Source organism: Fundulus heteroclitus, unplaced genomic scaffold (assembly GCF_011125445.2).
Source record: "Fundulus heteroclitus isolate FHET01 unplaced genomic scaffold, MU-UCD_Fhet_4.1 scaffold_38, whole genome shotgun sequence".
NCBI lineage: Eukaryota > Metazoa > Chordata > Actinopteri > Cyprinodontiformes > Fundulidae > Fundulus > Fundulus heteroclitus.
The window spans coordinates 124,941-150,578 of record NW_023396792.1 but is presented as its reverse complement, the minus strand read 5'-3'; the positions used below and the strand labels follow the sequence as shown (position 1 = coordinate 150,578).

General features: G+C 39.1%; 1 protein-coding gene across 1 annotated transcript in view; it reads left to right on the top strand.

The window, feature by feature from the left end:
- kif18a (kinesin family member 18A) overlaps positions 1 to 24,547 on the top strand; it is a 32,443-nt gene extending 7,896 nt beyond the window's left edge. The window contains exons 7-18 of the mRNA XM_012850747.3: positions 1,327 to 1,503; positions 1,621 to 1,695; positions 1,834 to 1,934; positions 7,404 to 7,566; positions 7,905 to 8,069; positions 10,209 to 10,330; positions 10,419 to 10,708; positions 14,035 to 14,091; positions 19,247 to 19,619; positions 22,337 to 22,429; positions 22,545 to 22,642; positions 23,874 to 24,547. Coding sequence (XP_012706201.2) covers positions 1,327 to 1,503; positions 1,621 to 1,695; positions 1,834 to 1,934; positions 7,404 to 7,566; positions 7,905 to 8,069; positions 10,209 to 10,330; positions 10,419 to 10,708; positions 14,035 to 14,091; positions 19,247 to 19,619; positions 22,337 to 22,429; positions 22,545 to 22,642; positions 23,874 to 24,004 — 1,845 coding nt within the window. The 3' untranslated portion in view covers positions 24,005 to 24,547. The remainder of the gene's footprint in view (positions 1 to 1,326; positions 1,504 to 1,620; positions 1,696 to 1,833; positions 1,935 to 7,403; positions 7,567 to 7,904; positions 8,070 to 10,208; positions 10,331 to 10,418; positions 10,709 to 14,034; positions 14,092 to 19,246; positions 19,620 to 22,336; positions 22,430 to 22,544; positions 22,643 to 23,873) is intronic.
- Positions 24,548 to 25,638: the final 1,091 nt, after the last annotated feature.

Here is a 25,638-nt window from a genome sequence, read left to right as displayed (position 1 = left end):
TTGGCTCTTCTTCAAATTATGCTGTGTGTACAGAGGTTTCTGTTGCAAGTTGTTTGTCCTTAGGCGGTGGCCATCCTCAGGCCGATACAACTGGTGAAACGCTCCTTTTCTCCAGCCTGTCCTTCAGTCAAGTTCGGTGTTTCTGATATGCAGAGAATGAAACCTGTATAAGCTGCAATTACACAAAAATGCTATTATTCATTAGGGTGAATGGAAAGAGTGACGCTTAACATGAAGCTCTTCTCTTAATAATGTTTAATCACACCACTAATTGTTCTGTTTTCTGATATGGGAAAAAGTTCTCCGTGTCCCAGCTGTGGCATTATTGTTGATTATGATTAACAGCTGGAACAGATGACATTTGTCGAAATCATCTCTTGTTTTAACAACAGAAACCAAAGACGCATCTTTTGGGATTTGCTGAAGCTTTTTTGTCACCGATGCCACGTTTCGTGGCGGCTGGCATGAATCTGTTTTAGATTATTAACATTGTATATGTTACAATAAAATCCAGCAGTGGTGGGCTAGTAAAAGCTGTAATCGCTGTGCAGTCACAACAACCATCTATGGAATGTCATAAATGTACAAGTGGTGCACTGTTCTCAGAAACAATGTTGTTTACTTTTAGAAACCCATTATAGGGTGACAGTGAAAGCCTGCTCTGGTTTGAATTTTTGGACATTTTCCCACATTTATTCTATAACTCGATGGGTTTGATAAGAGTTCCAGCTTCGATCTTTCAGTCCAGATGTAGATGCTTTTATTCATAAACGACAGGCACAGTTCTGACCCCCAGATTAGATGATTTTACTTTGCTTTTCTAAGGTAACTTAAACTGAGTATTTGCAATCCTAGTGTCACTGATGGTGTGACTCACCTGAGCAGCTGTAGTTTATCTAATGCCATTATTATTGGCGGAGCTGTCTTCACAGACTGCTGCAGAAAGACTCGCTCTTGAGATTTTACACTCTGTACTAAATTGCGTTTCCAGTTGGGTTTATTGCTTCCCACCAAACAATGCAAAGTAACAATCCTTTAGCTGTGGTTCAAATGGGGAAGGCATATTAAGGCACATTTCATATGTATGATTTCACCTCTTTTTTTTTCTTTTTTTTTTTTTTTTGATTTATGTCTTGTTTGACAAGAGTAGTGGATTCCTGGGTTCTGTATTTGTTCTTGTCAAACATTTATTTGATATATTTTCTAAGTGAGCACAGTGAAACCTCAGTGGTTTCCCAGTTTTGTTTTTCCGTTGCTCTTCTTTGCAAGAGAAACCAAGCCTACATTGTTGGGCTAATCCTTATTTTTTTTCCCCATTTGTTTCAGAGTAAGAAGGCTCATATACCATATCGAGACAGCAAGCTGACAAGGCTACTTAAAGACTCCTTGGGGGGCAACTGCAGAACAGTTATGATCGCCAACGTTGGTCCATCGTCCAAGTCCTACGACGACACCCAGAACACACTTAAATATGCCAATAGGGCCAAAGAGATAAAGTCCTCGGTCAGTGCTAAAGCTTTCATATGATTAACTGTGATGTAATGGCAATGAATCTTGTAAGCAAATCTATGAAGTCGTCTGAAACGCATCGTGTTTTCTTTGCCAATGCTTACCTTTCAGCTCAAGAGTAATGTTGTGAGTCTCGATAGCCACATTGGTCAATATGCTGTGATCTGTGAGAAGCAGCGGCAAGAGGTAAACGAGAGACCACCAACATGGCCACACTGTGAAAACTAATCAGCAAAATCTCCCACATTTGTTTTGGATTTGGACATTTACGTTGCACTGCGCTTTGTTTCCGACTGTTTTTAATCGTCTTTTGCGTCTCTCAAGATCCTCCAGTTGAAGCAGAAACTAAAAGAGTATGAGGCAAAATACGCAGTGCCCGGGGCTTCCAACGTGATCTCATCCCAGAAACAAGCCGAGTTCAAAAGGTAAGCATGTGGTCTGATTTCCAGTGAAACCTACAACACGTCAGTCTTTTTGGCTTGTCATAAATCCTTCATGGCGAAGGCTGTTATTGGAGTGTAGACGCACTTTCTAGCACAAGGAGCTAGTGAAGAGCTGTGCCAACCGCATAACTAAAGTTGTTACTACAGCAACCGATGCAAAATGTTAGTCTTGTGAAGGGAAAACCTTATCTGGTCACATGCAAATAGCAGGGTTGATTTTTTTGAAAACTGGATTTGAATCAATTGAAGCAGTTAAAGAAGACTAGCTATGAGGTGGAGTGAAACGGGTTTTCCTTCTCTGTATCTTACTCTAGCTCCTTTCCCAAGCTTTTCCAAGTCTCAACAGGATACACAATCCTTACATCATGCAGAGAGTCTGCCCCTGGGTTCCCAGAGCTAGAAAAAAAAAAGGAGAGAAAAGAATCTGGCAACACAACTAGCTCACCGTGTATGAATGGTGCTTGTAGTTTTGAATTGAACTTCTCCTGCAGGCCACGGTTCTCCCTCTCACTACCACGGGATCCCATGATGCATTTCAAGTAACAGATGTGTAATACTAAATTATTATTTTTTTTAATTAAAATATTCAAAAATATGTTGTCAGTACTCTTAAACAGACATAAGTGTGATACAATTTACAAATACACGTACTATACTTGTGCCATCTCCTGTTTTTCCCTCACTTAGTAAAAGACAACACATCACTGCCTTCTTAGGGAACTATTAATTTGAAGGAAATTGACTGTAGACCATTAGTGACGGCGTATGTATTTATATACCTGTTAATGTAGTTATTTATGAAAAACAATTCTGCTATATCACAGTAGTTTCATCCAGATCCATTAAAGAATCTTTTGTCAGCTGGCCGACCCAGGTCTTACTGATGTCAAGTGTCAGAGCGGACAGTCCAGTCTAAAAGCTCCTCGGTTGTTATGATAGCCTTGATAAATTCACATAACATTTATGAGAACTGTATAGCTTTCTTGTTAAATGTGATTTATGATTTTTAAGCAGCTTGTTTGTGTTACTGTTATGAAATACTCCCACATGAACCTGATGGTTAGACCTCTTGGAAAATTGTTTCTTCCTGGAAAATGGCCCACCTCTGCTGATGACCTCATGCTGCCCTAGTGGGTATAACAAGTCTCATTGATTTAAGACAAAACACACACGAAAGCTTTCAGTCGAAACCTTGCTGCCCACAAACCGGTGAACTGTTTCTTTTTTACACCTCAGATTTATAAGTACAGGCTAAATGTCTTGCTTAAAGTGTACATTTTTACACCCTTTTGAAAATGCCCTCATAATTGTGTTTTAAGTTAAAGCTAAAATATTCACCATGACGTGAATAAGTTGAGATGTGGGATTCACAATTGTTGTACGTAAAGTTTATGCACACAGTGCTTTGCAAAAATATGTAACTTTTTTTTAACGTTTTGTCCATTTAAAGGCCTCCAGGTTTCTTGAAAGTCCTCAAAGTGTGTAATATTCTTTTTAGGGCTGCACAACATATTGCAAATTTATGGTTATCACAAATATCTCGGATCACAATGTGCAAGTTGCAAAGAACCACGCGGAGCGCAATAAGTGGTAGCTAATTATTAAAGCGCCCTGCATTCAGGCTCTTAGTGCCTCTAATATGTTTGGTGACATTTATTGTTTAATGTAACATAAAAAAATGTATCCTGTGTGTCTGATATTATTTTTAAAAACAATGCGGGGAAGATATTTATTTTTGTCTTTATATATAAAGACCCGGCTACGTGTGTACAAAGCCTAAGAGCGACTGAGTAAGAAAGGTGTGGTTGACCCCGTTGCTACGTGTGACGCCTTGCTACGTCTTTTAAGAGCTTTAATTGGATGATGGTATTAGAGATGCACCGATTCAGTTTTTTGAATTCCAATCTGATATCAATACCTGGGCTGAGCGTATCGGCCGACCCCCGATACCCATCCGATACAACCAGTGAATAAATGAACTACATGTGAGTAAAGGCATCGAGCTTGACATAAACATTGTTAAATAAAAAGCCTGCATGTTCTTTAGCATGGTGTTTCTGGAGGTGCTTATTTAAGGTTGTGGTGTTGAATTTACCAACTTTATTACCAACCCTCGCAACTTATGCGTTGCAGATATTGCATTTTGCAGTCAGACTTGTTGCCGTAACAAGTTTAAAAATTTTCCAAATAGCAGAATTGGCTCAGTCTGGCTCTTGCTCAGTGCTGTGCTGTGTTTGCTCAAGTTTAGCAAAAACTGTGTAGAAAAAATATATATGAATATATATATTCAGAGTTCATCAGAAATGGATGTATTTTCTGTGTTTAATTGCTACTATTTGTTAAATAGCATTTCTTTACAGCATAGTACTGAGGTCATCTAGCTTCCGGCGTGCTACAGTGTACTTTAAACAAGAATTTCTTGCATCTTGGATTAATGGCAGCTGAGCTCTGAGGTCAAAAAGGATCAGGATTGAAAACTGTTACAACTCACAGTTTAGAAAGAAAATGCAGCTTAATTTGAAGCTTTTTTTTTTTTTTTTTTTTTTTTTCATTTCCTGTCTGCCAAGATTATGCAGCAGGGAATGAATGAATGTAGAGTTTTAATCTTGGACAGTTGTTTCCTTTTTTTCAGTACAAACGATACACATTTATTTTCCTTAAATCACACCAGCCACGTGTCGTCATCTTATCTGGCTGTCTGTAAGGCATAAAGTGGCATCTGTCGGGGTATTTGGGGGGTGGGGAGGGGTGGGCTAGCTGAATGAGTGTCTCTCCCACACACTTCATTCACTGGCATCAGAATTCACAACTCGCACAGAAAGAGGCTAGGAATAGAGGCTGCACGCTTCTCACGCTATTAAAAATTCAACAGTCTAGCAAGGCCACGGCGTCTCCTACGTCACTAGAGTTACATTGAAGAGTGCAGTCACATTTCAGCGACAGTTCTCCAGCCTTATTTACCTGCATGTCTCTTAGGCTGTCTTTGCTCAACTAGACGCCGTCCAATCGGTGCATCTGCTCACCTCTATTTCAGGAACACATATATGCATTATATAGCTAAGAATATCTAACTTGCGCAGTTTAAATACAAATGTTCCTGTTCAAGAAGACACAAAGAGATTCTTATTTTGCTTCCAACTAATAGATATGCTAAATACTTGTAGTAATTCAACTATGTGGTGCTCGTAATGGTATATTTACACAGCATTGTTTCTTTTTGGCTAAACCAATTTAGATGTTCTTTAATATAAAATCTCGATTTATCATTTTTCAGTTGGAGGGAATCTGCATTGGCTCATATTATAATGTCCTTTGCCTGTATAGGAATCAGTAACACCAATAACCTTTAGCAAGGCCTAGAAATAACCTGCTTTCCTGGCTGGTACAGACAGATAACATAGCTTTAAACATGGTTGTTCATAGCTGGTAATAAAATGTGACCTAAATGATCAGATCTCAGTTACCTGTCCTTGATGCGAATCCACAATTACCTCGTGCAGTGTTCTGATTTCTCTGTGAAATCACGAATACATTCAGTCACCTGTGCTGTGGCGTTGTTTACAAATTAATAAGGTTCAGATACAATTGAGTTAGGTTGAAAAAAACTCCTTTACAGATGTGAAATGGGGGATAAGAGCCATAAAGGATTTTCAACTTAGAAGCAACTTGACAAAGCAATGCCATTGACAAATGAAAATAAAAAAAAATGAAAAAATAAAGGCTGTTCAACAACTAAAGCTGCATGGTAACCGTAAGAATATGTATCATATGTTTTGACTGCCAGTTTATTGCAAGTATAGAGCCCCTTAAAGGATGTGGCCTTCCCAGCGACTGGAAAATAATAAATTTGTTTCTATCGGGACAACGTGGTTTTGGTGTAATACATGCATCAACTACATCTACCGTTTGGTTACTTGGTTATAGTTTCTTAATGACTTTACCAAAACATCTTAACACATCCCTAAAACATTTTCTGCTGTATTAAACAACAAGCATCACCAACATTTATTCTGTGTATACAGTAATATTGGGATAATTTGCAATATATTGAGTAGCCTTATTGACAATAATCAGGTCTGTTCCTAAACATGTTTACAGCGCACACATTTGCATTGAAATTTTGAAACTAATGCCGCTAAAAGTATCTCAATATACCTCTAAAAGTTGCCTGAGAGATGCCATTTCATGTGTTCACGTCCATATTTAGTGCCCTCCAGACTTGGATTAGATTGCACAGATATTAATGCCAGGTCTGGGAGACGCCTAAGAAGCTGTCCCAATTTTCTGTTTTTATAGGTGTATTAATAATAATAGTCATACACTACAAGGCCTTTAAGTATTATCTATTTACTGCCAACCTCACAAAGGTAGAGTTGAATGTAGAGCTCGACCGATACAGGTTTTTTTAGGCCAATACCAATTATTCTGACATCAGTGTAACCAGTACCGACATGTGCTGCTGATTCTTTTGTCTATTTTTATTCAATTTCTTTTGGTCCGATTCTTCAGGCCGATCTTGCTTTTTCTTCCTCCATTTACATGATAAAAAGGATAATGATAACAAATGTTACACAAGTATCAAATTTTTCATTTTAACAGCTTCAGATTGCAGTTTGAAATGTACATAGAAAAAGCATAAATCACGACTCTTATAGCAGTGCTTTGCTCACAGTTAAGGAACATGTCTCTGCGAGAACTTCCTTAGTTCAATGGAGAGAAGGAGGAGAAAAATCCAGTGTCTGGACATTATTTTATGTAGAGTTAAATAATATATGTGTAGATATTGGTAATTATTTTTATCTGGATACATAATTCTCCATGGGAACAAACACACGCACGGCTGTGGCAGCTATCAGCTGGAGATCAGACGTGGGTTTTTAGATACAGAAACAGACACGCACTGCTGTTTCCTCCTGCACACAATGAGAAAGACAGTCTTTCAAAGGCCAGATCAGCTAAATTAGACAGTTTTAAACTACATTAAAAGTTGAAAACGTGTTGTTGTTGTTGTTGACACCCAGTCTTGCAATATTACCAGCCACTCCCTGCCAGGGATGAAGCGGTAATGTATGCGCTTCGTGTGATATCAAGGCATGGCTGCTGAATATGCTAATGCATCGGCCAATACCGATACAGGAAAAAACTTAAATATCAGCCAAAAATATCACCCAGTCGATATATCGGTCAACATCTAGTTGAATGAATATCTCCGTTAAGCACGCCACCTTCACAAAAATAGATGTTGCCCTTTGAGACCATTAGACAAGTGCAGTATAATAACTTAATTTAATTCCTTTTTGAGCCTGTACTGATACCGGTGCCAGGCTGTTGAATACATTTTTGATTTGCTAAAAAGACAGAGAAACCTTTGGTGTTAGACCAGTTACTTTCAAAGGTTGATAGAAAGCAAAACTTTCTAAAATAAATAACAATAAGCTGTCATTCCTCCAGAATGTCAGAAGCTCTGCAGAGCATCTTCTCCAGCCGTGCTCAAATCAGGCAGGAGCAGCTGGATCTGGAGAGGCAACTGAAGGCAAATGAGCTGCGCCAGCGCTACAGTGAGGAGGATAACCAGCAGGTCCAACGATTCTGTGCCAAAGAAAAGATGGAGAAGGTAGCTGATGCACACACGGCGTGATCTTTTTGGATTCCAAACTGCGAAGTCATCGTTTCACTTTTCTGTTCTGTTACCCTCTTAATTTACTGCACTTCAGGAAAACTGCAGCTGTTCGTCAGCTTTTAGGTCTCTTCCGCCTTTTGAGAGGTTTAATTTTTTTAAAAGCCAAAATTGGCTGAAAACGTTCACTGTTACCAAAGCAAAATTTTCTTGTATGTTGGATTTTTAAAATAAATGTCCACACCCAGTTGCTAATGCATCACGATAATGTTGCATTAGCCTGTTAGCGTAAATCTCAAAACATTGTTCAAAATATTTTTTAACGATTTCAACAGGCCACTTGTAAGCACGAACGAAGAATTGCCAGCCTACGCACTCAGCACCAGCACATCTCCAAACGTCTGAAGGGGGTAGAGACTCGTTTTCTGGAAAATGATGGATTGCTTCATCGCATCGAAAATGAGATTAAGTTGCTGAAGTCAAATGATCAGACCTCAGAGGTGAGTAAAACTCTTTAACTTGTTAACTTCTGGTGGTACTGGAAATTTTTTTTATTGTTCTTTAAAACGTAGGACAACTTGGCACTTTCCACACATTTTGTGTTAATTACAGATGTAATTACTTTGTGGTTTAGCCTAAAACCTGTCCAATTACATTGTAATTTCTGCTTTCTGCAACGTATGTTCCTAACAGAGCACTTTGCTCTCAGACTGCAGGTCTGCTGGTGGTTCCTAGAGTCTCTAAAAGTAGAATGGGAGGCAGGTCCTTTAGCTATCAGGCTCCTCTCCTGTGGAGCCAACTCCCAGTTTTGGTCTGTGAGGCAGACACCCTATCTACTTTTAAGACTAATCTTAAAACTTTCCTTTTTGACAAAGCTTATAGTTAGAGTGGCTCATGTTATCCTGAGCTATCTCTATAGTTATGATGCTATAGACTTAGGCTGCTGAAGGACATCAGGGTCTATTTTCCTCACTCTGCTGAGTTCTCCTACTGTTCTCCAATATGCATTGTTAGTTATTATTTTAACTTTTTGTTCTGTCATTTTTTTTCTTCATAGTAGGTACACTTGGTCTGGCGTTTTGTTAGCTGTGACATCATCCAGGGGAGACAGATCATCCACTATTACCATATAACATAGAAAGGATTCCTGGATCAATGTGTGCTTCTTTGTGTCTCTGCTCTGTCTTCTCTAACCCCCAGTCGGTCGAGGCAGATGACCGTTCACACCGCGCCTGGTTCTGCTGGAGGTTTTCCTCCCTGTTAAAGGGGAGTTTTCCTCTCCACTGTGGCCTCATGTGTGCTCAGTATGAGGGATTGCTGCAAAGCTATCAACAAGGCAGACGACTGTCCACTGTGGCTCTACGCTCTTTCAGGAGGAGTGAATGCTGTTTGTCAAGAGTTGATGCAGCCTACGAGGTTTCTTTAGATAGGAAACTTTTTGACCAATCTGCATAATATGATTGAATTCGACTTTAGCCAGATCATACTTTACAGGCACCGTGAAGCAACAGGTCAGGGAGGGGCAGAATTGCTCTATCTGGCCTGTTCTCTGGCATTTCATTAAAATGACTACAAACTACAACAGACTGGCGACCTGTCCAGGTTGTACCCCGCCTCTCGCTCATTGAATGCTGGAGATAAACACCAGCACCCCTCGCAACCCCACAAGGGATAAGCGAGTCGGAAAATGGATGGATGGATGGACTACAAACTAGTAATAGTATCACAAAATTATTCAGGGGCTTTGAAGCCATATCTTTTTATAAATATCCATCTAGTGTACCAGTGTTTGCCAAAATGAGCTATACCTTGACATTGTGAACCTGCCAAAGCCTATTTAAAGCTATTTTTTTTTCATAAGGACCAACAACAGCCAATAGTGACATTGGTGAGGGAATCATTACAGGCTATTCTCAGGCATTTGGGCAAAAACAGATGAGTAAAGGTAAACGGTGAGCTAAATTAAATGCGTAATTGCATAACCCATGTGAACTGGATGAAATGTAGGAGGGCAAACAGGCTCAATTAGATACCAAGAAAAACGTAACAATGTGGGTCACATTTGTCAAAAAGCATGACATACTGTTTTTTTTTTCTTTGTTTATTTTGCATGGTAGGCTGTGCCTCTGCTGGCATCGTGGCCGTCTTTGTTTCCTCCCCATCTGTCCTCTCAGTAATTAGAAGCATGTTTATTTTATTTCTCTAGCTCACTCGTGGATCAGTGAAGAGAATAAATCAATACCCTTTGCTCGTTCTTCACACAGCGGACGGTTACCTAAAACCATGTCCATGTTATTTCTTTCGTCTTTATCCTTTCTTCCAGGAACTGACCCAGAACTATGACGCACCCAGCGGTCAAATGTTCTCTCTGCTGTTGCTTCGTAGTTTCTTTACGTCATGATTCTCTCTTTTTCTTTTTTTCCCCCCTCTTCCTCCCATACTCAGAACTGTCTACTTCTCTGATCAAACATGGATGAACACAGAACTTTTTGTCCTCCTCTGCTTAGTATAATGATCTCCAACTAACCTTTTCTGTCTCTTTCTGCCCATTAGAGAGTTTGTTCAGTATCTTTTGTGCGTTTGAGAGTTTTACCACATGATTTTTGCCCTCTGAATTCACATTTTTCTTTCTTTTTCAGACCTTGGAGAAAGATTTGTATTGCCACAGACTAGAGTTGCAGGTGAATGATCTCCAACAGCACATCAGGCAGATGGTTGAGCTCGCTACGCTGCAGGATCAGGAGAATAAGCGCATGCAGAAGTAGGCTGGTTATTAACATTTCTGATCCATTACGGTAGAAAAGGAAAGTTTCTGATGTGTCAGTATGTTTGTTTTTTTTACTTTTCAGAATGGTAAACATCCTGTTGCCTGCTTACAGTAGGCAGTACTCCACATTACACGCTGTCGGCTCGGTCAGTTTAGCAGACGAGATGGAAAACCAAGAGCTGGGGCACATTGTGTTGCGGGAGAGAGGCGTGGTCTGGGCCGACCAGGAAGAGACGGGGCAGCAGGTGATAAGTAAAGAGATTGGCAACGACTCACCGGAGACATGTGGGGCTAAAAGGGTTGGGCTCCACAGCGAGCTGGCTCCCGTCCTGTCTTTCTCACATCTGCAATACCACCAGAATAGCCCCTGCAGTAAGTCTGCATACTTTTATCATGTATTTTTTTTTCCTCGCTCTTTTTTCATCCTGACTTTTCATCTTGCAGGAAGATTGAAGCAAATTCCAAACATTTACAATGAAGTGGTTTTACTTAATGCATCTCAAGTAATTATTTTGCTTCTAAGGTTTGACTTGGAAAGATTTTTCTTTGCTGGAGAATATAAGAAATACAAGAAAGTGTGATCACAAAATCGTCCTGAAAGAAATATCTCAGTTTTTAATCTTTTAGTCCTTAAATTGTAGACTTCAATGGCAAAAATTGCAAAGAAATAAACATGTCTATACTTAAGTGGTTAAGGAGTCAAGTGGAAGACATTAGAAAGATTTCGCAAATGGTTCACCTGAGTTCATAAAGTTAATTTGACAATCTCATATTTCCTCTTTTCTGCATATATGAAAAGAGAGTTGATTGCTGCAGATTTGAAGGCCTTAAGAAATAAGTTTCAAAAAAGCATTTACCATCAACAATATATCCTGTGCAGCACAACTAAAACCTTTTCTTTAAATCTCAGGCAGTGTGCCAATGCAACATGTCGGCACAGATGCAAATTCAAAGAGTTGAAAACTGTCAAGGTGCTTATAAATCTAGTGATTTGTAAGGCAAATGTGACACAACCACATTACCAGAGGTGGAGCCTCTGAAATGTATCAACAAAAACACCTGCAAAATCAGGAGATCAGACGGGACATGTGAGAAGACGTTTTGTCGGCCTGCCAAATGCCGTGGGTGTCATATTGGTTTTGGGATGTTTTCCATCACCAGGATTATTATTAAAATCAGCAGCTAGAGGAATGCAGTCAAAATCCAAGCAGATTATGGCTGGTTGTTTTTGGAAAGTCATCAAAGAACTGCAGTTGCACCTTGGAAGTCTGGATTGGTGGTGTCCAAAACTTTTGCCACCAGCATCAAGTCAAACATGCTCGCCAGCCACAAAAACATAGTTTTTCTTCCATTGTCTATGCTTGTTTATCCGTGCAAGGTCGCTGGGGTCCTGGTGCTTATTTATCTCCAGTGGTCATTGGGCAAGAGGCAGAGGTGGGGTGCATCTTAGGCCAACATAGAGAGACACACTCATTGCTCTCTCCAAGAGTCGTGTTTTTGGGCTGTGAGAGGAGTACAGAACAACGCATGCACTGGGAGAACATGCAAACTCCATGCAGAAAGATCCCAGGATTTGAACCCAGGAGCTTTCTGCTGCAAGGCAACAGTGCTACCAAGTGAACCACAATGCAGTTTAACAGGCATAAATAGCAGCTGCTGAACAATCCCCTCTGGCAGAGTTTAGTATTAGCTGGGAATCCTCTGTTTTGTTTTGGTGTCACATTTTAAACTTGCACCACAGAACGTTGTATTGCACACTTAGTTCCACACATGAACACTCTGCATGTGTCAGGTATTAAAAACACACTGTATTTGTTAAGGTCTTCTCTTTTTTTTTTTTTTTTTTTTTTTTTTTTTTACGCAAGCATTTATGGGATTATATTTTTGTTACCTGCTCAACAATAAACAAAACAGGCACTATTTCAGTGAAACAAATGAAACAGTGTTATTTTTGTGGGAAAGGGGTCTGTTAATCGTTGTAGGGTGTTGTAGGTTTGCCTTATTAAAAGAAAGGCATGTGGTTTTATTTTTTTGTCCTAAAAAAATTGTTTATGCTCAGCATCAAGGACATTTCTTTGGAAATGTTTGTATTTAGCCAAGTTTAATAAATTAATTAAATGCAGATTTGGGTGTTCCCAGGTTTGCCTTTGCATAAAAGTTGCTGGTCCTATTTATTCTGAAATTAAAAACAAAGCAACAAGTATGACTGTTTAAAGATAAATATGTTGTGTTGTATAAAGATTTTAAATTTTTCTGTAAAAATATTGCCCTAACTTGAACTAAAAGTATCCGTCTGCATCAATTCCTTGTGCTGGAAGGTCAAATCTGTACGGTTATTGAACTGTGGTCGGGGGCCACATAAAATCAGTCCAGGGGCCTCACCTTTGGACACCTCTGCTGCAGATGATTAAAAAGTAGTCAACGATAGATCTTGACTGGACAGCAGCTGGCATCGAATGTTTTACTACTCCTATGCATTATAGTTTCACTCATAAAGCCGAAGTAGGGAGGAGCTCCATATGTTCCACAGATTAGTTCCTTATGTTAGTTGCATGTCATGTGTGCCGCAGTTTTCCAGTTTCCCATCAGAAGTAGCTGGGGCATAACGCGTTTTAAAGTCTTTGCTGAAATGCAACAAAAGGAAAAACCCCAAAGCCTCAGGATACCACCTTTGTCTACTGCTGTTCACCAACGTGTGTCTCCGACCACCTCAGAAACATTTCGGAGTCAGAGTGACACCAGCGGTGTCTGGACGAGTGTGTTCTCCAAGGAACGGCTCTCTCTTCAGTGCACAAACTAGTTTGGCTTTATGACTTCCACCTCTGCCAGATGTGACAACTTTGCCCTCCACCCATTTCGCCTCCATACTTTACAGCTGTGGGAAGACATTAAATCTAGAGCTATACTTTGCAATTTAAAAATAACCGTCTTTGGGGGTTTTTTTTCCCGATACATTTTAAAAGGAGCTGTTAATTCAAAAGACCACCGTTGCAGTTGTAAATAATGTCTTCAGCATGACTTACTCACTTGTGACATCTGGATGTTTTGCTGTAGCTTTAATGTTAAAGTCAGCCGTCCAGTTAAGGAGTAAATTGGTGCCGGGCGTGTTTGGCATTCGTTCCAGGGTCTAGTGTGTTTTGTGGGAGCCGTGAGACTGCGTCTTTCACTTTTCATTTTTAACCCGTCATCCCTGCGTGACCCAGCAGCACTAGCCGCTCGTGACACGGAGCGTGAGCTGAAGCCGCCCAGCGGCGCTCGCTGCGATAGTGTCTGTTTGTCGAGAAGTAAAGGCTGCACCTGTCCCTCTGCTCCCGTGTTTGCTTGTTTTATTTGAAAGTGCTTCTTGTTGACTTTTAATTAAATTTAATGTCAGTACAACAAAGGATCCAGTGACATATGAATAGGGATATTAATCTGAGCCGGTTGTTTGTCATAGTTTAAACTTTAAGAGATGTTTGATTATGAACCAAAAAACCCGGCTATTAGGTTTTCTTTGTTCTCGACTTAACATTTCTGCCGTGTTCCCTCCCTGTATGCAATGCTTTGGTTTTTACATCAAATTTGAATTTTCTCAAACATTATGCACAAGCCTGTTCTCCTTTAGTGATTTTATTTTATCGTGTTTGGATTGTTTTGCCTTTTTTTTAGCTTGCTTCACTGTAACGGCAATAATTTGTTGAATTTATTTTTATTGTCAGGTGCAGAGAGGCACAATAAGAGAGCCTTATTCTGCAGTGCAGCTCCAACACCTAAAGGTAAATAGATTTCCTCCCTTCTCTTGCTAAATTTCTGTAGTTGGTAACCTAACACCTCTGTACACCTCTTAATCATTTCCTCCCCTCAATTATTCTTATTTACACTCCCCTTGTCACCTTTTAGTCACTCCATCACGCTTCTGCAAATACACATTAAGCGACAGTTGAAACAGAGCTCTTAAATCATAAATTGCTATTAAAACGCAATATAAATTTTAAATGGTTATTGGCAAGCCTGAAGTTTCACTTAGTCCTTTATAAAGCTGTGAAGAAGTTGCTCAGAGTACTAAAAAAACACACACAATAAAAGTCATGCCTATAATATATTCGGATTTATGCCCGTGGCTTAGATATTCTTTCCAAGCCAAAACTGGAATAATGTAATGAGGTAAAAAGCTCATAAGCGATTTTATTCAGGGTGCGCTGTATGTAGAGAACCTTTGGGAGACTGTTATAGAAAAAGGTTTCTAAAATATCGCCATTTCAATTGCTAGTAATGATATTTACGGCAGATGGTCTGTTTTATTGATATATTTTGAGGGAAATGAAACATGAGGAGAAAATATTTCTACCAGATGACTGGAGTTTCTTCAATAAAAATAAAATGTGCTCACACCAGGGAGTTTGACTCATATTGTAATAATGTAATGTTTTATTTTTATGTCAGTTTAAAATTTCCATTTAGTTATTTTAGTTTAAAATTTAGCAAACGTAAAAAAGATTTTATGGTTATTATGTTCCAATTTTCTCATTTGTAATTATTCAGCCATACTTCTGGCTTAATAATTATTCAGCGATTTCTAGTTATTTTTTAAGTATGTAATCAACCCTCTACTCTTTTTTTCCCCTAAAAGAAACAACTACAAACATCTTCCCTCAGAGGGCACCTAATTATTATATAGGGTTCATCTCTGCGTAATCTAAAGTCATTATGTAGAGAGCGGTGCCTCAAGTTTTTGACGGGTTTGTTAGCGAGCATTTTTAAACAAACCTGAGAAGTACAAGACACACCGGGACATCTTCTTTCCACTGGGTTACTGGTATGCTTTATATACATAAAAAGTTACAATCAGGAGTACAGCTGCACGATTTATTGACTTGTAGTCTTCATCGTAATATGGACATGTGCATAATCACGATTGTTTAGATGCAATATCTAGTTAATTATCATTCTTAATCGGACATACATTAACGTCTTTAATGCAAATAAGTTGTTTAGACTTTCCCTGCTCTTGATGACCAAAGCTTATCTTCACATAAAGTGGTGTTTAACCTGATACTGGCTAGCAAGGGAAGAGCGAGTACCGTATTTTTCGTACTATAATTCACACTTAGTCACATTTTCTCAAACATTGATGGTGCGCCTTATAATCCAGTCCACCTTATAAATGATTACCGTACTTGTGCTTACTGGACGACTTCATGTGGTGTAATGCACTCAAAAAACTGTTAAAATGTATAAGTACGACTTTGGTTAGCAAGAAAGACGCTCTGCTCAATGGATATTCAGAGCATTACGGTACTCTGTGTCACTACCTGATTGGACCCCTGAGCTGTCTACAAGACTGCCTGACTCTAATGTCTAAACTAGAAGTGCATTCAAGTATTTTTACCCCTAAAATAAGATAATTAGATATTCTGCACTTGAAATAAGATGATTGAGATGAATTGCTCTTATTTTAAGTGCAAAGATGTTTTTCCATTGGCAAATAGTCTTATTTAACTGCTCAAATCAAGGAAAAATACACTAATTTCAAGAATATTTTACTTTTAGTTCCCTTTTTGCAGTGCAGAGTAATATTGCATACTTGGGAAGATTATTTAATGCACTTTATAATCCGGTGTGCGTTTTATATGTGGATTTAGACACACCTAAATACGTTAATTCATGGTTCACCTTATGGTCCGAAGAATACGGTAACCTATGGGTTAATTACCATCTATATCTTAATCACAGATGTCAATAGAGATGCAGCGATCAGGTTTTTTACCAATCCGATACCTGGGCTGAGTGTATCGGCCGATACCGATCCGATACTCCTGTTAAATGAATGAACCACGCACCTTGCCATGTGAATAAAGACATCAGGCTCGACATAAACAGTGTGTGTGTGGGGGGGGGAGGTCTGCGTGCTCTTTAGCATGGTGCTTTTAGAGGTGCTTATTTAAGTTGGTGTTTTTTTGCATATTGCAGTCAAACTTGTTGGTGTATCAAGTTTTAAATGTCTCCAAATAGCAGACTTGGCTCGATCCGGCGCTTTATCCATGTCGCTCTGTGTTTCCTCATCACTAGCTGCTGTGAGTGCGCTGCGTGGGGGACGTAACCGGTGTTGTAAACATAGAGTTCAAGTGATTTGATCACTGTAGCTGTATTACTGCATATGATATTAATAAAAAAAAAAGAAGTGAGTGGATCAGCGTCATTCATCCGATCCGGTCTATCTCTAGTTATCAACAGCTACGTCGCTGTTATTTACGTTTTCTAATCTTGCTGCAGCCTTTGTCAGGACAATCGTTAAATGATAAAATTGTGGATTTTTGTGCAACATGGGCTCATAACTTCTCTACTGGAGCCAGAATCCTGGTTGTGTTATAAGGGATCAGACTGACTGGTATGCCAACCAACGTTTAGTTTTTATGTTTTTGCACTTTTTGCTGAGCCTTGTGTTGTTATTCTGTGTTCCTGCATTAAAGCAAGGCTATGATTAAATTAAGAGGCTGTGCTTTTGTTTATAAATGAGCAAACTTAGAAAACCAGCAGGTTCAATATGCTTATAGTTGTCATCTTGTCAAATAAGTTCCCTCCATGCAATGCAAAACATGCATGCAGACTGCTATGTAAATAATTTTCATATTTCATGTGTTGGATGTAATGTAATCAGAATTTCTGTCTGTTTATAAATCTTTTGCTGTTAATCCTCTTAAAGATGTAACTGTGCAGACTGCTCAGGTATAAACTCATTTATGGATTATTGATGATTATAATTGAATCATAATTTTACTGAGCAACTAATATCACATGTAGCTCACACATGCTTACAAATATAGAAATGTACACAGAGTAGCTGCAGTTTATGTGCAGACCAGCTTTATCGCCTGGGTTAAAATATTTTTTTTTGTGATGAAGCCTGTTTTATTATTCAGACAAACTCCCTGATTTCTATCCTGATGCTGTTTTATCAGTGCCTCCATGCTTCCACAGCGCCTGACGGTGGTCACTGCACCATGTTATGAGCACTGGCTCCACCCTGCAGCCTGCAAAGCCAATCAGATGTCGAGGATTTACTGAGGGTTGTGGTTTTAAAAGAACATTAACTCCTTGTGGGCTGCATTACAAAAGCAAACTGGACAAATCTGGTCACATACAGGGACGCATTGCTGTGTTTTAATGAAATAATCATTACCTGGTATTCTCTATGATTTTTTTTTTTTTTCATTCACCTGCCTACCACAGGGTATTCTTTAGGAGTTTAGCTATTATTCTAATAAATACTTCACATTTAAATTGGCACATTTGCCTTTCATTTAAGCTATCCCTTCTGCTTGAAACACTTAGTTTTCTATTTTCTCCCCCACTGCCTTTCTTTTCATCCTATCCTCAAATGTTTTTCCTCTGTCTGTCTAGCGTCTAACCCTCCCAATCCCTCCTGAGCTCCATTCATGAAAATGCAGATCCACAGCAGGGCAGGGAAAAACGTCAACAGACGTAAACTCCCCTGCTCCACCAACCAGAAACGGCGCACTATAAAAAACAGGCAGCAGCAACCAGGCGACCCTAATTCAGCGCAGCTCCCACCAGAAATAGCAACTCATGCATGTATTAATCCCCTACTAGCCAAAAATATGTGATTGAAGAAACTCTGCTGCCATTTATTGCTGGGGACATCTCCTCTGCCACAGGAAAAGGGCTATTTATCGCTGATTCCTCACACGGAGCTCTGTCTCAACTATGACTCACGCTGGCTAAAAATTGCATTCGATATTTAAGGAACAGTATAAATCAGTCATATTCACCTTTTGCATTTTGTGTTTTCACTTCATTTTATCTGCTGGTATTTTTCCTTTTTTTTTTAAGCCCCCACCACGCCTTTGCAGAAAATGCCAGGAGTGTAACGGTGCACCCAAAGTTATTCAGAGACAGTGATTTAACCTCTCTCTGCTCTGCAGCCCCAACATGTTTTAGCTGCTGTTATTTTTCAATTACAATTACTGGATGAATGTTGCATATAAAACAGTTTCAATGATCCAATGTCAGCAGTTAGATTTTTTTTTTTTTTTTTTTACAGTTTTTTCACTACAAATTTAAAAGGAAACATCTCTTCTTATCCAAATCCATTCCCTTACAATAAATATAATTTTACATGAGGTTAATTGTTTTAGTAAAAAAAAAAAATCTTTTTTTTTTTTTTTTTTTTTACTAAACAAAAGTTACTGGCTTGTGAACGCCCTGTTTCCTGATCTATTTTTAAAAATCTCTGCATGTTGTGTGAATAATGCATGCTCCGGCCCTGTTCTGATATTTTAAAGTTTGTAAACTAAAGCGGGGCATCAGGAAGCGTAACGGCCTCGTGCCATCCGGACGTTGGTGACCCCCCTGTCGGTCTCACTTAAGGAAAACAGCCCATGCCACTTCTACATGGTAACACTTGAAATTGAACTCTTAATGGTCTGGGATGGCACTTCACTAGGTTGATTACATATCGGGTAAATTGAACTGTGGCATTTATGTAGAAATTTGTTTGCGCTCCCATTCTTTCTTTCTTTTTTCTTCTAGTTTTCTCAAGTGATTACATTGATGTAATCATGTTCAGGAAGCCATTCTTATTGTTTGTTTTCAGACATTGGGAATATTTTCACGCTCTATCCCAAGGTTAGTGACTGAAGCTGTGAAGGTACAAAGTTGATAGACTGGTCGTTTAGCTCTCTGCGCCACAATGGACCATTATAGCATCAGCAGAAGCAAATAATCCTCAATTTATCAGATTTTCAATGCAAATATTGCTTAACTGATCTTATGTTATTCATATCGCCGGTTATATGAGCCAAAATCAGCTGTTTGGTGTGTGTTCCAACTCCTTTATGAGTGTATTGCTATTTTACTTTACTCATTTTATGTCTGATGACATAAGTTTTTTTTGCGCTCTGTGTTTTTTAGGTGAAGGAGTTCAGCCAATTAAGACAGAAGACAAGCCTCCAAAAATGCCTATTAGGAGAAATCTGGCCACATCACTCCCACCTCAAAGCCCACTAAGTGTCGTCAGGTCCCAAGCGTTCGAGGACGGCGTGCTCCCACTTCAATGCACTCCAGAACCTGCTATGCCGCCACTCGGCTGCTCCAGCTCCGTGGATCCAAACATGACATTTGAAGTGGTTGACATTGACGATCAGACTGCAAGCAACGCAACCATCATTCTTGGCAGCAGTAGTCCGTGTCAGGCATCGACGTCCGCAGACGTCCAACGCCCCAGCCAGCCTCAGCCAAGGCATCTGCACAGAGCAGCTGAGGGGAACCAGACGGCTGCCAAAAGGTTAGACAACATCAGGGCTCCTACACAGTACAGAGAAGTGTGGGACTTGATTTAACTATTTTTCCAGGTCTGGATTATTATTGAAAAAGGAAATAAAAATATTTATTTCCCATTCTGTTGTCCAAACATAGTTTCCTTTCTTCAGGCCTTCCTTCTTTGTGTTCTTCTGTCTTCACTGTATAATTCCTTCTGTCCTTCCTTCCTTCCTTCCTTGTGTGCTTCCTGCCTGCTTTCCATTACTGTGTGCAACCTCCTCTTCTTCCTTCCTCCTATGTGTCCTTCTTACCTTGACCATTTTCCTTCCTTTCCATGACCTATCTGTTCCTTCTGCCCTTCCTTCTTTATATGCTTCATTCTTTGCTACATTGTTGTACTTTGTTTCTGTCTTTTTCAATCCTTCCTTATGTCTTATCTTCCACGTGTCCTTCCTTATTTCCCACCTTGTCTCCTACCTTCCTTACCTGTGTCCTCCATTTGATCTGACCTGCCTCCCGTCCTTTACTTCTGTTTCACTTCCTTTCCTACTTGCTTAATACTTCCTTTCCTTATTTCCTCTGTCCTTGTGACCATCCTTCTTCTTCTCCCCATTTATTGTCTGTTGTGCTTTTTTGTGATCTTCTGTCCTTATCTTCTTTCTTCTGTTTCTGTCTTTCTGTATATCTGTCCTTCCTTCAATCCTTCCCTTCCCCCTCCAGTGTCTGTTTTTTTTTTAGTTTCATATTTAAAACCTGCTCAGTGTAAGGATATACCATAAAGTAATAATAAACTGTAGTATTTTATATGTAAAAATGAACGTAAAACACCAAGACTTCTGTAAAACTGAGTCTTGAAAAGTCTGAAATTTCTACATGAAAAAAAACTTAAATCATCTTTTTCTTGGAGATTTGTTGCAGCCGTTAAAGCTCCTGTCATTTTCATCCCTTTTTGTTTAGGAATAAGATGTCAACATGCTAACCAGATACAGTGCCTTGGCTTTTTACCTAATTTGTTACATTTAAATTACAGGTTGTAATGTATTTTAATCGTATTTTATGTGATGGATCTGCACAAATCAGTCTATGGTGAAATGAGGGATGAAAAGACAAAAAATTAATAAAAAATTAGAAATTTTTGCAAGGCACTGTATTTCTGAACAAATCAATTTCCCCATTACCCCTAGACGTCTGCTTTAGTTGTTAAGCAGCTCTGTGAACTTTTTGGGAATCTGGTCATGCAGGACAGCAACAAGCAAAAAGGGAAGGGAACTAAAGCACAAAATATGGTTTGGCACCTTTGGTGTTCAGGATGATACAGGTTTGTCAAACTACACCATTAGCATTCAGGATTAGAAATGATCCAGATATATATATATTTCTGTTTCTGCAAGAACGTCATATTCAGTTGTAATTGTGCTCTCAAGATGCATGTTTAAATAAACTGACACTGAGCTGTGTCCTTGTGACCAGATCACTTAACTATGCATGTTAATGCCGGGTAGCCATCCGGAGGACTGAGCAGCAGATGACGCTGAATAAAATGAAGTCCCAGTTAAACTTTTAATATGTGAAAGAAAATATTTTTTAATATTTCAATGACAGACTAAGATGAAAAGCGGAGACATCTCTTGAGATTTTTTTTTTTTTTTTTTTTTTTTTTCCATCAAATGTTTCAAAGCTTAAATTATCTTTCTGGCAGGCATCTGAATGTTTCTAAGCTCTCAGTCTGCACTGCAACCAAATCATCCAAAAGTGGAAAATCCTCCAAACCTTATTCAAAACAAGAGTGAAACTAGAGCGCAAACACGGGCTATTCTCACCAGCCGCGGGATTACATTCTGGAAGAGCGGGCGAGGAGGCTTAAATCTGCTGAAAAGGGCGCCGCGTTCAAGTCGTCAGCTGGAAATGGCAAACTGACACAGGAATTATTGGATTTTTGTGGAGAAATTTGATCCTCGCCAACCTCAAACAGAACAAATGTTTTTGCCTCAGAAGAAATGTTTCGTTGCAAATACATGATGGAGAACTTCACAACAAAAGCAGTTTTTATAAACGCACCTGACTCTTTAAAGAACTACCTTAAACTGGTACTGTGATGACAATCAAGTTTTTATTTTATTTATATTGCACCAGTTCAGGTTAAATGTTACATCAAGGCTTTGTCCAGTCAGGTTCCAGTTATCAATTCATACAACTGGAATCCAATCATGCAGAAATATTGGATTTATTGACAAATGGTCCAAAAACAGTTGATATATCAAATCTGAAATATTTACAGCTGGGGCTATATTATGTTCTGGTATTTAAAAAAAGGAACTATCAATGTACTTATCCTGTTTTCTAGTCTTCAGGGGAAAATGGCGGCAACAACAGTCTAAAAGATTTTCCAGACAGATTTTACTACGCAGGTTTTCTACAGCTTGACTGCAGAAATCATATCCTGAATATTTCCGCTGCAGTGCAAGCAGTGTTTGATGCTTAGTATTTTTTTATGTGTCATGTAATACACAAATGTAAAAATAATAAGTTGTTATAATTGAATTCAGTCATTACCTCAGCTGGAAATCTTTAAAAAGTAGGAACAACAACCTCTAAATCGTTTGTTTGCTGTTTTTACCTGATGGAGGAATCACCCTGTCGGTATAAATATCTCCGGCTGCATCATCAAATACAGGTTTCAGGTTCGTGTTCGTCTGAAAGTCCGTTTAGTCATTTGCATTAATGTAAGCTTTTCTTCCGCAGACAACACGCCGCTCCGTTGCAAGATGTGCGACGGACCAACCCGACCTACATGGGCTTGACCTCCGCTGCTCAAGGAAAGCGGAAACTCAACCGGTAAATCTCCTCCTTTTGTTTTCAGATGTGGCTCGTGTAACCTGGATGTAAGCTCCAATCAAAAAAAAGGACAAACTTTTGCTGAGTGCTTATTTTTGTCTATCGTTAATTCTAGCGGCTTCAAAGAAGAGTTTCAAGGCTCCTCGGCACCGAAGCGGATAAAGAAAGACCTCTCCGTTGCTCAGGCGCCTCTCAGGGTGCAACGGTTCACTGGTAAATGGCAAAATAGAAACATACACAACCAAAGATGGCCTCCATACACACATTTCACGTAATATCTGGGATTAATATAGTTACATATTAGACTAATCACAAGTAGAAATGAAGCAATCAAAGATTTGTGCTTGATGTCCGCTTTTTGCAAACCTTGAACTTCCCTGATTTCACAGTTGTGTGAAGGAGCAGCTGCTATTAAACAGGATTTCACTGATTTAAAACAAAGACATAGTTAACGTTAGCTTTTGTTAGGGCTGTACGATTTTACCAAAAGTTAAAATTGGGATTTATGTCAACCATAACTGCGATTTAATTTAGTCTTTTCTCTGCATTAACCACAAGCAACAAAAATGGCCTGTAGGTAAAGATGTCTGTAAACAACAACTATTTAAAACAAGAAATTTTACAGTTTTTATTCATCAGAATATTATAATTGAAGACAATAGCTTTTAATTGAGTGGGATATCAATCCTTGTTGAACATAAAGTGCAACCAACAAACAAGTCTACGTATTAAACAGTTTAACCGGTAGTTAATGCTATGGTGAGATTCCTGAAAGTTTCTGGTCAAAAAGTATTGACTATATTAACTCTAAAACAAGTAATAAAACGAGATTATCTATTCCCTTCCATGTGGAGGCAAACCCACTTTAAACATATTACCAACACTTGAAGAACACGTCTTATCTATAAATTGTTACGTAGCAAAAAAATTGAAGGCCTCTGCAATTTGGAAATTGTCTTAAAATTGCGATTATATTGCAAATGCAATTAATTGTTCAGCCATAGCTTTTGTGTATCTTATAAAGAATGCATGCCCTTACCTTTGCTTAGAGATTTCCAAACGGCTGCAAACATTTCCAGATACAGCATGTTCGATGACAGAGCTCCAAAAAAATAAAAGATAGCAACTTTGTGACCATCGTTCAGCCGTCCTGGAATCTGGGCAGGCCGGCTTTAGGTCAGTTTTTCTGATTTATTGAACGTCCCCACCTTTTCCAGCCTGAAAAAGTTTGGTACGAACCGACCGCAGGTACAAACCGGCAATGGTTTAAAATGACCCAGACCCGCAGAGGCCCAGCTCTGTGCCGCAGCAGCTTGAATGAAACGCTGACATCTGAATACCTACTTCAAGCTTTTGTGCTTCCTCTGACCTCAGTTTTAAACGCCTCACTGATACATGAAATTGATTACTCTGAAACTGACCTGCCTGTTTTTGTCTTCGTCAGGTTCAGAGAACAAGCCCCGCAGAGTTGTGAGGACCGCTTCTGGGGGAAATCTTGGTGTCCACGATCGTCAGAAACACAAATCCCATATCTATAAATCACAACAGATCCAAAAGGTGGCCAAGTGGATGTGAACCAATCACTACCTTCACATCAAGCCTTATTGTTTTTATTTGAACTTTCTTTTTTTTTTTTTAACTCTTCAAACTTCTCCGTCCATATTTGCTTGTTAAAACAAATTGTGAAGACGTAGAAACATAGGAGGCGCTCTGCTGTGTAGATCCGCTCCAGCAGGAATGCTAATGTAGTCCAAGTGTCTCACACAGCAGAAAAACTACTTTATTGTAAATAACCACTGTAGATATTTTCCTTACATTAACGTCCTTACTCTTTTAGCTTTTTGGAAGTTATTCAAAACACAAACAAACAACAACAAAAAATGAAACGTCTTGTGGCCGATCTTTCACTAACATTTATGTGCTTTGAACATGTAGGTGACGACGTTTCACAGGGCAGCTAGTAAAGCTGAAACTGCTCTATTCAAAGCAGTTTGTATAGTTGTTTTTCCTTTTAACTTTTGTACAAATAATAAAATGTGGTTGTTCGACGTTGCTTAATAAAAGTGTTTGTTAGAGATCAGCCTGTTTTTAAATAAGTAAATCCCTTTTGTAAAAAAACGCGGCTTGTGCTTATTGTGTCGTTGCAACTATAGCGGGGTTTCGAACAAAGGCTCAGTGGTGAAACGTACCTTTTTCATCCAACGTCACGTCTTTTGCAGGAGTGGAGTTAATGTTTTTAGAATAAAACTATCTTACGCTAGTGGAGATGACATAGATTGTTCTTCAAAACCTTTATAAAAACTGGGGCTGTTTATTCACGTATGATTTAGATGAATTTGGCCAAAGGATTGAGTTTCTCCAGTCTTCTTGACTGATGCTTAGTTTTAAAAAAAAAGTATTTTTTTTTTACCTATGTGTATCTGCATCACAGCTGCCATGTGAAATATTATCTGTAAATGTAAACGTGAACTTTTCACTCTAAAAACGATTTTGTGCTGTAGCTTGGTGCTGTTGACAGTGAACCACATACATGTCATATATTTTTAAACTGGTGATCATTTTCTCAGTTTGCTGGCATTGCATTAACAGTAGCTCACAAAAGTGAGTACAGCACTCAGATTTAGTTGATGTTTTAGTTGTATCAAATATGTGACATTTTAATACAATGTAAAGAAGGAGGGACTCATATTGTATAACAGGGTCAATTTGTTGTCCCCTCAAAATAATTCAACATGCAGCCATTAATGTATAAACTCAGAAACAAAAGTGAGAACACCCCTAAGTGAAAAATGTCCAAATTGGGCCCACGGTGTTAATATTTTGTGCGGCCAGCGTTATTTTCCAGCACTGCTTTAGCTCTCTTGGACCTGGAGTTTACTAGAGCTTCACAGGTTGCCGGTTGGATCCTCTTACCATCCTCCACCTTGCTTGACTGTAAATAGGACGCTTGTCTTTGTGCTCCTCGCATCCTCAGACCACAGGACATGATTCCAGAAATCTACGTCTTCAGTCTGCTTGTCTTCAGCAGACTGCAGACTTTCTTTAGAAGAGCTTTCCTTCTGGGACGACAGCTGTGCAGACCTGTTAGATGCAGCGTGTGTTGCATGGTCAGTTTGACAGACTGACCCTGACCCTGCCAATAAAACTGTAATAGCCATTTAATACAATCCATGTCTTACATGAAGGGAGCACACACGTCACATATGAGC